This window comes from Achroia grisella, unplaced genomic scaffold (assembly GCF_030625045.1).
Source record: "Achroia grisella isolate CSIRO2021 unplaced genomic scaffold, CSIRO_AGI_Agris_v1 utg45682, whole genome shotgun sequence".
NCBI classification, from domain to species: Eukaryota; Metazoa; Arthropoda; class Insecta; order Lepidoptera; family Pyralidae; genus Achroia; species Achroia grisella.
Window position 1 is genome coordinate 27,805 of NW_026712868.1, and position 13,428 is coordinate 41,232.

Genomic DNA, 13,428 nt, shown 5'->3' on the forward strand with positions numbered 1-13,428 from the left:
AGGTGTTCCAAGCGGAGGAGTTCTTTGTACTCTAGGCATATTTTCTGATTAAAATATGTTAGGACAAAAAAAAAAAAATTCTAAATTCACAGTTTCTGTAGTAGCCCCCGTTACGCATTCAATACTCGGCGCAGAAGCAGTGGCTCACTATTTGTTTCACTTGTGTTGTCTCTGTCTTATATCTTCGATAGATGACTGCGGTCCTAGTACTTGACCACTGATTTTATTATGTTTATTTAAAATAATTATTAAGCGACACAACTAACTACACGTCTGGTCTAGTTGAGCGTTCGATAGGGAGGGGGATTAATAAAAAACATTACATACATGTACCTATTTGACACACACTATGTATACTTTTTTGTTTATTGTTAAAGTCTGTGATCAAATTGTTATCATATAAACCATCCCATTGAATTACTCTATCTATTAAAAAAAAAACAAAAAAGATTTAAGCATACATACGGACGGACAGACCGCGACAGCGACTTTGTTTTATACTATGTAATGATAATGAAGTCTCTGATCAAATTGTTATTAGGATATTATTGTTCTTCTTTAATATTTGTCTTACTGAATATTAAATTAATTTGTTTTAATTATTAGTTTATTAATTATGGTCGAGATTACACAATGAATAGTGTTTTGTTTTTGAATAAATAAAATATACAACATGTATAGAATATATGTATTTATTTTTGTGTTTAGCCTAATGATTAAATTTTACTTATTACTAACATACAATGAAATTGTAGTAAATTAGATTTACATACAAATTGTTTTTATCTCTGTTTCTATATAAATTGTATTTGTGAACTCTACAGTCCCTTGTGAATATTCTTATAATTATCTTTATTACATAATAATATTTTATAATTATATTATACGAATTCTACAGTCCCTTATAAATATTTTTATAAATATATTTCTTGTTACTTTGTTCGGCAGTAGGCCAATTTATAATATAAATAATTCTTAAAAGTAACTTATGTAAAAAAACAAAATCATTATAGATTTAGTATTTGTTGACAATTAACCAAATAATTATACGTGAATAAAAGTTCACAGTTCACGTAAATAAAAAATGACTAAGAATAATTAAAAAATTACAGATCCGTTTCTACGAGTACGGGAGAGGGAAACTTTTACTCTTTTTTCAGAGAAAATAAAATTCCTTAAAATGGTTACAATCTACACTAAAATCACACGAAAAATGTATACGTTTGACTGCATACACTAGGGCTAGTTTATATAGCGTAATATACCATTTTTTTATAACAACAAATAAAGTAATTGAGTAAACAATACACGCTCATAGTAACAATAGATCTCTAAGTTGTTTTTGAAAATTGATACAGCTAAACTTCAGGGATGTGAATAAAGAAATCTAGCAGCGTGGACTGCGTAACCAGTGTAGCCTGCAGAGCAATGAATATTAATAACAATGGAATGCTAGCATCCTTTGTTAGATACTTCTGAATATACAACCTTTTCTTTTTTGCTATTTTGACTATTCATTTGTATTTCTTCGTAGTGAACTTCTTCTTTCTATACAAAGAAACAAAATTTTATAAAGATAAGCCGGGACATATCCTACTAATATAATAAACTTGAAAGTTTGTATGTTTGATTGTTTCTTACTTAATACGTAAAAATCGCTAAACGAATTTATATGGAATTGGCATACAGATCTACTTTAATCTTTACCATAATGCGATGTCCTTAGTACTGTTCATGTTCGACGGTTACCACTTACCATCAGTCAGCTTGTTTGCTAATTGTAAGTACATAAATGAAAATAAATACTATTAGAATTCGAACGTAACATAATATTACGGTAAGCTCGTTAAAACATTTAAATCATAATATTAGTGCTGTTTGTGGTCAATAAATCGAAAATTAAATCGATTGGTGGTGAAAAACAATAAGGCCAACATTGTTTTCATCGACAAATCTATTAATTTACCAATCTTTATCCGTGATTTCGTCGGAGCCACTCCGACGAAATCACGGCACATATAATTATAATTTTCCTTTCAATTTATAGATATTATGCAATTTTAAATTGTTCTTATCTGCAACTGTTATGATACGTCGAAAAAAGGGACAAAGAATATTAAAATACCTATGTATCATATTTAGATATATCATAACTGAATCGATGAATCCTTTAACCCCCTTATATTTATCTCCTGCCCATTCCAATGGGGATCATACCGACAGTGATCTCGGACTAAACATAACCTCCTATTTAGGTCCGATAATGCTTTCAAGGCCAGCTACAACCAACAGGATTGGAATAATTCGAAAAAAAAAACAACAATTTAAATGAATTTCAGTGAATTAAGTATTCGACTATTTCATGAAATAATCAGTTCTACAGCTTGGTCACATAATAAACACTTAATGTAGCTTACGCGTTTAGGTTCCAAAATGCCAATAATTTCTGAATAGGGCGAGTCATCTTTTTTAAGTTGGGTATTCGTTGATGCATTCATTTCTTGTAAATCAGCATACAGTACGTTAGGAGTCGCCTAGAAAAAAATGTTTACATATAAACACGTAGTTAAACATTATATTTAAACAGTATTTACATGTAATGTTGCACAATAAAAATCTGCAGATTTTCCATACTGAAGAGTAAACGCCACTACACCCTGTTGTAGCCCACTCATATATAAACGTAATATTTCCTTTGGAAAGTTTGTTCTATATCCTGAGGAGATAAAAACCATCGCTCCTATTCCTTCAATTCTTGTCCCTAACGGATCTAGGTAGCGAACTCTGAAAAAGGGCGAGCACAATAAATCTATGTAAAAACATATCATCAACTGCGTTGTATATGATAATAACAATATAATGTAAATGCATTATATTGTTATTATCATATACAACGCTTGTTGTCAGTTGATGATTTGTCAGTTGTTGTCTGTTGTCATTTAGGATTCTAATGTTGTCCACTGTAGTGGAAATTTTTATTTCTCTTGAAGTACCACCAGTAACTCCACATCCAAGGATATAATGTATATAGTATACACTCGTATCTATTAGATATTTAACTAAATAATGTACGTATAATTATGATATAGGTAGGCTCGTTTTGATGCGAAGGTCCTTGAGACATCAGTACGTAAATAATTGAATATATACGATACGCAATTTGTTTTGAGCCAGGATTGTCGCCCGAGACTGCCATTATGGCTCTCCAGGATACGGTCAAGTGCTATGTTGATCGAAGTATCTGTTTCTGCAACTGCATTAGAACTTTCCATTGTATTTGACTAGTTATATAATAGATAATAAATAAATAAATTATTAATAAATTTTGGTAAAAAAAATTAAAGTTTAGGTATACACAAAGGGCACTTCGCGTACAATATAGGTAATAATGAGTTTAGGATATTGTTGACGATTCCCTGGTACTGTTACACATCAAGGATGTTTGCAAAATGCTTTCAAGCCATAATGAGCAAAATAATTGATAACTGATGCGTAGATTTCGGTGGAGCGCAAATAGCCTCCTAACAAATGGAGCAAGTATATTGGATTGTCCACTGGTTACAATTGGATTGCAGTGAGGTGAGGAATATATATACATTTTTAACATATGTATGATGCTCAATTTTAATATCCATTCACTAACATAGATTATAAGTTTACTAACATAATATGGAAGAATATCCGGCTGAAATATACATAAATAAATAAACAACATACGTAAAGGTTTTCTTGGTTTGAATCATTCCTCCCTGATTGCGATTTAGACTTCCAATACAAAAACAATATTATTAATAATAGTAATAATACAATTGCTGTAGATATCACGGGTATTACAATGTTGCTTTCTTCATTATCTTCAATATTATTTTTACCGTCTGAAATTAGATTGTTTATTTGTAATTTATGATTAATTGTGTTTGAAATTAAATTATTCGTGTGCATTGATTTAAAGAGTTAAAATTTCAATAAAATCGTAAAATCTTTTTAGTGACATCGTAAAAATATTTTAAGTTTGACGTACAATTGGATTGTGCAATTAATAAGAAATTTACACAGATTATGTTAATTAAATATGGATGAATTGAAATCCACTATCTGTCTGCTAGGTAAATAGCGTTTTAAGAATGCGGAACTAATATACCGTGTTAGTTTAGGGGACTGTACTGTACCGTGAACATTACAGATTGTATATTGTGTATATGCCACACACTTCTCTTGTTAGTCTAGTATCTGTTTTGTGTAGAAGTTTTTTCTCTACAACTTTTAGTAGAAACATTTTGTCAGATTTATTATTATTTTCATCACTATCCTTAACTTATATTAAAATTTCTTTCCGATATAGATTGATACCTGTTTGAGAGTCTCTTTCCCATGCATTACATAGATCGGTTGTCCACTGTGGGTGGCATCTAGACAACAACAAATTTTGGAAATATTAAAATAATATTCTAATAATTGTTAAATAAAGCGGAGTAACTAATATTAGAGAAAGAAATCATCAATTTTGTTTACCCCACAGTCTAAACAATATAAACAAAATAATTGTTTATACTGAGTTTGCCTTGTCCTTAACTATTAATTAGACCATAAACTATAAAAAAAATGTAACAGTTTTATAACAGTAGAGTATATTGTGATTTTGTCACTTTCAAGTAAATGACAAAATTAGAGACGAAATGGGCGCCTCTTTGCAACATCTAAGGGTGTGTTCCTAATCTATACATATAAATAAAATTGGAGTGTCTGTTTGTAATATTGAAATAACCGTTTTTTACTACATGCATATGAATATAATTACGGTACATGTATACCAAAAAACCATTTTTTACAATTTATTTATTTATGTCATACTAAGTGAGTTTACAGTCTCCCAATATGGTCAACTTAGGAAGATAATATACAAATACATACTATTATAAACACTAATTACATACATATACACTAATTACACTTAAACCAAAGACAGAAAAAACAATAATAATAATAATACCTAATCTTGCTTTAACATACTGTAAAAATGAACTGCCATCCTCGAAACTCCAGCAAATTCACACAAAGTCAAATTTGGTTCATATAGATCTTGGAATATAATTTCATAATATCTCAAACTGTTGATTTAGATATTAATGTCCAAAAATCGTCATTTTTAAAGAGAGGCCAGCTCAAAATTATAATAGTTCCAGGAACATAAATTAATTTTATGAATATATTTATTATATTGAAAAAACGTAACTGGTAACCCGCGCTCTTATGGAACACTTTAATTGATTTTTTAACTTAACGAATTTGGTTACATTTTATTACATCATCTACTTTGACTACAAAGAAAATCCCATCAAAATCAATCCACCGATTTAGAGATTAGTCAGTGTCATATCCCACAAATCAAAACAGACAACTGAAAAAATGTAACAATATATTATTGGTGTATGTCGAACGTATTTATTATGTTATTAACTAATAATAATACATATCGTTATTTTATTTTGCAGTTTCTCACCAAGTATATATTTTCACACAATACAACCCATACAATAATATAATTTAAAACTAATGATGAGACGAAAACGGCTCTCTGCTATTCTGTTATCCTTTATCTAATATTACTGCAATCTAAGACATCTAAATAGTATTTTAATACAAGTATGAGTTGTCCGATAAGCATATTAAGTTGGTTCTGCCTGCTAACAAAGTATACAAATCCAGTTATAAAAGAATGAATTTTAGATTGCATAACAAACTTAAATATATATAGATCTAAACATTATTCAGGAAGTTATCAACATATATATAATATTAAAAAGAATTATTCCAGGTTTCTCATATAGACACACATTTAGCAGTGTATTACCTAACTGATAATTATGCCTATAGGTGTTCACATTCCAACTAAATGTTACAAGTGAACATTTGGTGTCACTGAACATCAAGGGATTTTTTTCACACCACTCAAAGATATTGTTTATATCATTCTGAAGGAGCTCACAATCAGAGAAATTGGTAATTTTTAAAAATAACTTTAAGTCGTCTGCAAACAACAGACAGGACGCCGTAGTGACTACCTCCGGCAAATCACTGATAAAACTGAAAAACCCTCCTCCACATTACTCTCCTGAGCTTACCCCGGAATACGATTTACGTCTTCGATTGCGAAAAGTTGGAGAAAAATTTATGTCTGTCTGTCTGTCGGTCTGTTTGTTCCGGTCTCTGAAATGGCTGGACCGATTTTGATGGGACTTTTTTGGCAGGTAGCCGGAACAAAAATGTTGTTTTGGTGTATGTACTGTATTCATATGCATGTAGTAAAAAACGGTTATTTCAATATTACAAACAGACACTCCAATTTTATTTATATGTATAGATGAAATGTATAGGTTGTACGTTGTTATTCCTTATTGTATCTATACGTTTCTAATAAATTTGTCTGAACATTTGTGTCTCCAATCAGAAAATGGAAGTAATCGATTTAAACTTCCACGTGTATTACTATGATATCATCATTAACATTTTAATTAGATACTTACTATCTTCTTTAAAGATTAGTTACGGCCGTAACATTTCTTATGCACACTGTACCATTATTTGTTGCGGTGAAGAACATTTAAATTGAATACATTAATTTTGAGTTGTAATGTGTCTTGTTTAAATGTAAGAATTGTACATCAGTTTTGCTGGCATCTTTGATACTTGTAATATCTCATTTTTATCTGTAAATAATAATATGTTGCAACTTAATATTTATTTTATCGAATTAGGTGTTATTTTGCTATTACACTACTTTATACATTGTAACTAATATTGTAATATGGGTGTAGATTCAATAACGGTCGGAATTTAATAATTATTAGATTGCGACGGTCCTTAGGCCTTTAGGTTTCAAGGAGTCAGGTTTCCGCATTGAATATGTGTGGTCTCATACATGCTAATTGTAGCGGAAATGAAACAAAATAATATAAATCCATTTAGTATTGGTATAATTAATATATAGATATATTAATAGAATTTTATATGTAAATATTCTTATTTTGGTATTACCACAATAGGTTAATTAACACATATTTTTGTTCATTTAAACTTTGGAATCGTAACCCTAAATAATATTTTTAGAACCACAGTCAAAAATAATGACATAATGGCCCCAATTTTTCTAAAAGTTAAATTGAAAAAATAATAAAAATTAACCACAATAAACGAAAAAGTCAAGTTAGAACAAATATTATAAAATGCCCATAATTTTCAAACTGTATAGATATGATTTTTCTCATGATTGTTACAATCAATCAATCAGTCGAAGTTCAACTTTAGTGGCGCTTGATATATGACTTACCATTAATATGCAGCCAGTGAGTACTACTATTACAGCTCACATTGTAATTGTAATAATATATATATATTCCTGTACTGAAATGAATATCATATATGTACATAATTAATAATTATTGCCATGAAAACCAGTCCTTCCATCCGTGCAGTATAATATATTTCCTGTAGCTCCTCCACACGCACGGTTCGTTACTAATTGGTATTAGGGGCTCTATTCTGATAAACTCCTTTTGAAATTGCCACGATTTAATAAGTGTGATAAGATTTAATCCTCATTCTCTGGAAAGGGTGTAACTCAGATAACAAAACTGTTGTATATATCACGACATCTCTACATCTGTGGTGGTTCTATATATCAATGCAAACTACACCATACAACTCAATCAGTAATAGACTAGACACCTCGAAGGTACAGTACTATGTTACAGAGGTCGTGTACGATATATATGTATTATAAGTAGACAGGTATAAACATTCCGAAAAAAAAATTAAGGAATGATAGTAACAACCCCATGCCTTATTTAGAATAATTACCTAAGCCTAAGCATAATAAGAATGAAGTTTAGAGATTACGAATACTGTGAATTTGATTTTTTATACATACATACATACGTATATATGTACATATTACACACCTAGTATGATATTGGATTAACCCATTTTTTAAATTGACATTACATTGATGTTAAAGTTTAATATAATTTTTTAGTCAATCCAGTATTTTGCTAGGTGTGTGATATGTAGTTGTATGAGCGACGACAGTTGTATGAGATGAACGCTCAACATACAAACACTTAGGTATATATTCTTATTAATAAAATTCCGCCTTTATATCAATTTAGATACGAATGCACCTGGCTTGACATATATCTTTTTTATTTCTTTAAGAACGGAAGCATACTTTCCGATTCATGTTCTCTGTAGCAATTCATGATTGTATTATTATCGAATTCGTACACTTTCCCCGTGTAATTAAAGGCGTAACCCGAACTTGATTTGGATCCCAAGAGTTCTAGAAGAGATGTTAACATAATGTATGTTATTTAAATAAATAAATTATTATTTATCATTGACAAATGTTTTAGACAATAGAGTGGTGACAACCCGACATAAACAGAAAGCTAGTGAGATCGAATGTGGAGTTGATATACATTTATTCCATATATATATCTTTTTATTTCTGTTTGACTCTGTTAGTCCGGTGATGAAAACAGTGATTAATAACCATTTTTTTGTATGAAACGGATAGGAGTAATATGCTGTCGGCCAACATGAGAATTAGTATTAGCACTACTAATATCATGTCACCATAATAACGCCCATGGCAAAATCATGCGTTGCTATTTCGGAAGACAGATGAGGAATCATAAATTCATACCCATGTAATGTCCCTGCTTGCAGGCTACAATAGGTGAGACCAGCATGCGCATGCAGACGACTTTGTATAGTCTACCTAAGCAATTAAAACAAGAGACGGCGGTAGGTTCGATCCCTGCTACATTGGACTTGATTATACCGATATTTTAGATGGTATGGTATTCGTGCCCTCTGCTGTTTGTTGATTCAGTGAAATTATGTCATGTTTTGGATTCATCATGATATCGACAATTGACAATGACTCTCTCAACTCCATATGGGTTAGTAGTCATGAAGGTCTCATAAAGTTGTAAGGGCGTTTCGCAGACGGTCGTCCATCTTGTCTGTTAATAAGCACAGTGTAAAGCAGTCGTGTTGTTACTTATTATATTCCCTATTAGTACATAAAGACTTATCAGTATAACATAATAATAGGTACCTATAAGTTATTGCAACTTAATAAGGATTTATATGATATATGGCTGATATATAAGGAGGAAATTAGTTTTATTATTAACAATAAATATTATTAGGTTGATTTACATGCGGCTCCCCTAAACACCATTATGTTGAATTTCTAGTTAAATCATTACAAAGACGTTGGCGACCTGACTTTATCCTCATTCTTTAATCCTTTATTGAGGCCGTGTCATTGTACACACCATAAACGCAAGGTTTATTAATTCCATTATTGTTAATAAAAAACATACAGATTATGCTGATTGCCAATTACACTTAACATTTTATTAAAAATGATTAGAAGATGCAGATGCAAACCTAATTCTTTGTCCTTGTTCATTATCTTGGTCTGATTCCAATATATTTTACTATCAGAATGATTACCCTGAAAACAACTATAATTAATGTCATCTCCTCGATATTGTGATTCCTTTCGTTGTTTCTAAAACAAAAAGAAAATTATAAAGTATATATGATGTTATGATTAGTAAATAATTATGAATTTCAGATTAAAAATTCAGAAAAGTGTCTGTCTGTTTCTTCCTTTTAGAACTAAATGTATTGTTTACGTTTACGTTTCTTAATGTCTTCTTAATTCTATAATATTTATTAGCTGTAGATATTGCTTTCACAATTGTAAAAATAAATTCCTCAATGGTAAGTTATATATTTATGGTATAATTCTAAGTTCAAAAGAGAGAGACAGTACAGAATGGTGTAATATAAGGAATAAATGAATCGTTTATGAATATATTTATTATATTAGTAACTAACTGTACCCGCGCCTTAGTCCGCGTGAATTTAACTTTATTTTTCTAAATAAAAAGGTCATAGGTTATCCTTATTACATCAGCTACGTGCCAAAGAAAACCGTCAAAATCGGTCCAGCGATTTCAGAGATTAGTCAGAACAAAACAAATCAAAACAGACACTGACAAAAAATGTAACAAATGTTATTTTGGTGTATGTACTCATATAATAATAATAATTTTTATTTGTCTCAAACAAAACCTTTTCACACAATTTACAATAATATTTTTTAAAAATAATGAATGAGACAAAACGGCTCTCTGCTATTCTGTTATAGCCTTTATCAGTAAAATACAATATGAGATCAACGACGACGATAGCATATTAAGTTAAGTTCTAAACTACAACTAACAAAGTAAACATAAAAATTGACAATAACAAGATTACAAACTATAAGATTGGACAATAACAAACTTAAATATATATAATCTAAACATAAAATTATATGATCTAAACATTATTCAGGATTAGTTACAACATTAAATAAAAACTAAGAATTATTCAGGATTATTTTATCATATATACACACACACATATCGACACAACTTAGTAGATTACAATACTACGAAACGAGGGATTGTTCTTGCAGCAACCGTTTGCTACATTTGCGCCTAAATATTGGTAAGGATAAAATCAGTGATGAACAAATTTTTGCTGCGGCATACTTAAAACAACCCCTAGTTCTTGTGAGCTTGATGAAAGGTTTAGAAAACTGATAACAGCTGTCTCTGAGGGAGTCTATTTTAGATTTATAAACACTTATATTTATATTCATATGCATGTAGTAAAAAACGGTTATTTCACTATTACAAACAGACACTCCAATTTTATTTATATGTATCGAAATTAAAGGGTACGATTGCCATTCCTTAGCACATCTAAATGTTATACTCTTAGTCCTCAGGAATGGCAATCAAACCAAATTAGTTATGATGACGACTTAGGCTTTGATGCCCGTTATCGAAGAGAAACCCGTAACTTGTGACACGAATGTAGGTTTAGAATACATTAACTCTCACCTTCACTACTTGTAGTTTCTCTGCAGGCCTAACTGAATCCGGGATAAACCCGTCTCTAATAAAATTCACTTTAGTAACCAAAATACAACCGGCACATTCTGTGCTCGTTGACCGAATGCCGTGGTTTACAAAAACTCCCACCTCTACAGAGATGCGTAGGGGTTATACGTAACTAATTTAACGATGCCGTGTAATAATGAAACTATCTTCATAAAATATTTTTTAAATTATAGATTTTTCTACAATATCGATGTGAACCTTAACACATATATGGGGTATCACAGAGAACAAATACTACTTTCCATCATGTGGGCCGTTAGCTTGTGATTACAGTTACTTAAAAAAAATATAAGCTGACCCGGACCCAGTCAATTTAGGAGATATTATATAAAAAATTGTTCCGTATAGAATGTAAATTAATAACTTCTTAATATTTTTTGTTATTATATTTTCCAATCACATGACGACTATAATATATATATTACATGTGTAGATAGTAATTTATAATTAGGTGTCTTTGCACTTACCATTATAAACTTCACATAATACACCAGAAGTAAGGAAATTAAATAGGAAAAATAAACTTTTACACCACATAATGATTATAATCTTATTAAAACGAGAAATGTGAACTACATTACATATGGTATATATATACATTGTCATATGGTATATATAGGACGCAAAATGTAACAATTTATAAATAGTAGCACACAATAACAATTTCGTTTTCCTGTTCTCCATCTAGATTTTACATAATACTAGCGATACAATTTCACTCGAGTGTAAAGTGCATGTGACGGAGCTTGTAAACTATGCATATATTAGTGTATATTATATTATAGATACCAAACTTTTGTATCAAATTCTATAAATAATATATTCTTTAAACCCGTATTATAATCGTAGTGTAGAAGTGTGAAAAAGAGAAACAGACAGACGAAAACAACTATTTTGTTTTAAATTATTATGCACATATAATAATTTATATATTAATAATAATCTAAAATTTTTCCTTGAATATAATTTGACATGACATATACTTGAATGATCTATTGTGGAAACTCATTTAGGAAAAGTAGAACTTTTTTTGATAAAACAGACAGCTTATTTTTATATTTTTTCAATCAATATTTAATAGCAAAATAAGGCTTCGTCGTCAAAAAAGTTATAGTACGACATACAATCCGCTCGTTTCATATAAAGTATTACATGAATTTTAAGCATAGTAATATCAGTTAAAAAATCTCGGCATTATGACGTAAGTCAATCATGTTATTTACATATGTTCCTATAATGACTAGCATACATAATAATATGATAAATTCTATTACTAACTTAAAATCCAAAAATGCTACAACTCACGATTTATTGTCATTGGATACCACTACCATTAATTGTGTAAAATCAGTGAATACTTATTTTGCTAGCATAGGGAAAAATCTAGCGGAAAATATAAATGTAACACGGATGGATATTATATGGAAAGGGGAAATATATCCTACTAATTACTGTTCACCTGTATTGTATCATGTTTTGTTGGAAATGGATATGAATGAAATCTTAGCTCTCGTAAATGGATTTAAAGACCCTGATGCGGTAGGTTAGAACAACATTTCAGCTAGCATTGTTAAACAAAATAAGAATACCTTACCCTAACCATGAGCCAATTTCCAAAAGTTTTCAAATAATCTATTTTAAAAATACTCGAACGCATTATCAATAATGGACTTGTACATTATCTAGAAAAATACTCTCTATTATCGCAAAATCTATATGGTTTCCGCATAAGTAAATCATATGCTTATCTATGAGCTAACCAACTTAGTTGCTATAAAACTGGATGAAGGTCAAAAATATTTGGCTATTTTCGTAGATCTCACCAAGGCATTTGACACCGTTTTTGTGTCGCTACTGCTTTGTAAACTCGAATTATTACATATACATGGTATCCAAATATGGGACAACAGAAAATATATGATTTAAATGTGGTTGAAACACGACTAATGATTATACTATCTTGTCAATTCTTACTCAAAAAGTGTCATACATCCTCTACACAGAAACAAAATTACATTACCCCACATTATTATAGAAAAATCCTTTACATTCACACACAAAGCAATATTATAATACTAGATGAAACCCCGGCTTCGCTCGGGTGAAATGTGGGTAGATATTTCTGTAGTCATCCGTGCTCAAGGAATATTAAAGGTAAGCAAGGCATAGATTCGTATTATTCGTATTCATAAGTCTCGTTCATTGTGTTTAATAAATATAGTAAATAAAAAGTGCAAAAGTTTTTATACAAATAATTATTATTTTAAATCAACATTCATAATAAATTAACAAAACATATAACTTTTAAGGTTTATTCTCTGTAAACCTCTTTGTTTTAAGCACTCTCTATTTTGGCAGATATTTATAACCAATTGCTTTATCCAAACATCTTTCCCATTCT

The 13,428-nt window shown here is 30.1% G+C and overlaps 1 protein-coding gene across 1 annotated transcript; it reads right to left on the bottom strand.

Annotated features, from left to right (window-relative positions):
- Nucleotides 1–1,209: 1,209 nt before the first annotated feature.
- LOC131845169 (uncharacterized) lies at nt 1,210–8,354 on the bottom strand. Its single transcript, XM_059194204.1, has 4 exons — nt 8,225–8,354; nt 3,718–3,875; nt 2,418–2,534; nt 1,210–1,548 (listed from the first exon to the last, which is right to left on the bottom strand). The coding sequence occupies exons 1-4, from the start codon at nt 8,352–8,354 to the stop codon at nt 1,453–1,455; spliced, it is 501 nt and encodes a 166-aa protein (XP_059050187.1). The 3' UTR covers nt 1,210–1,452.
- Between the last annotated feature and the right edge of the window lie 5,074 nt (nt 8,355–13,428).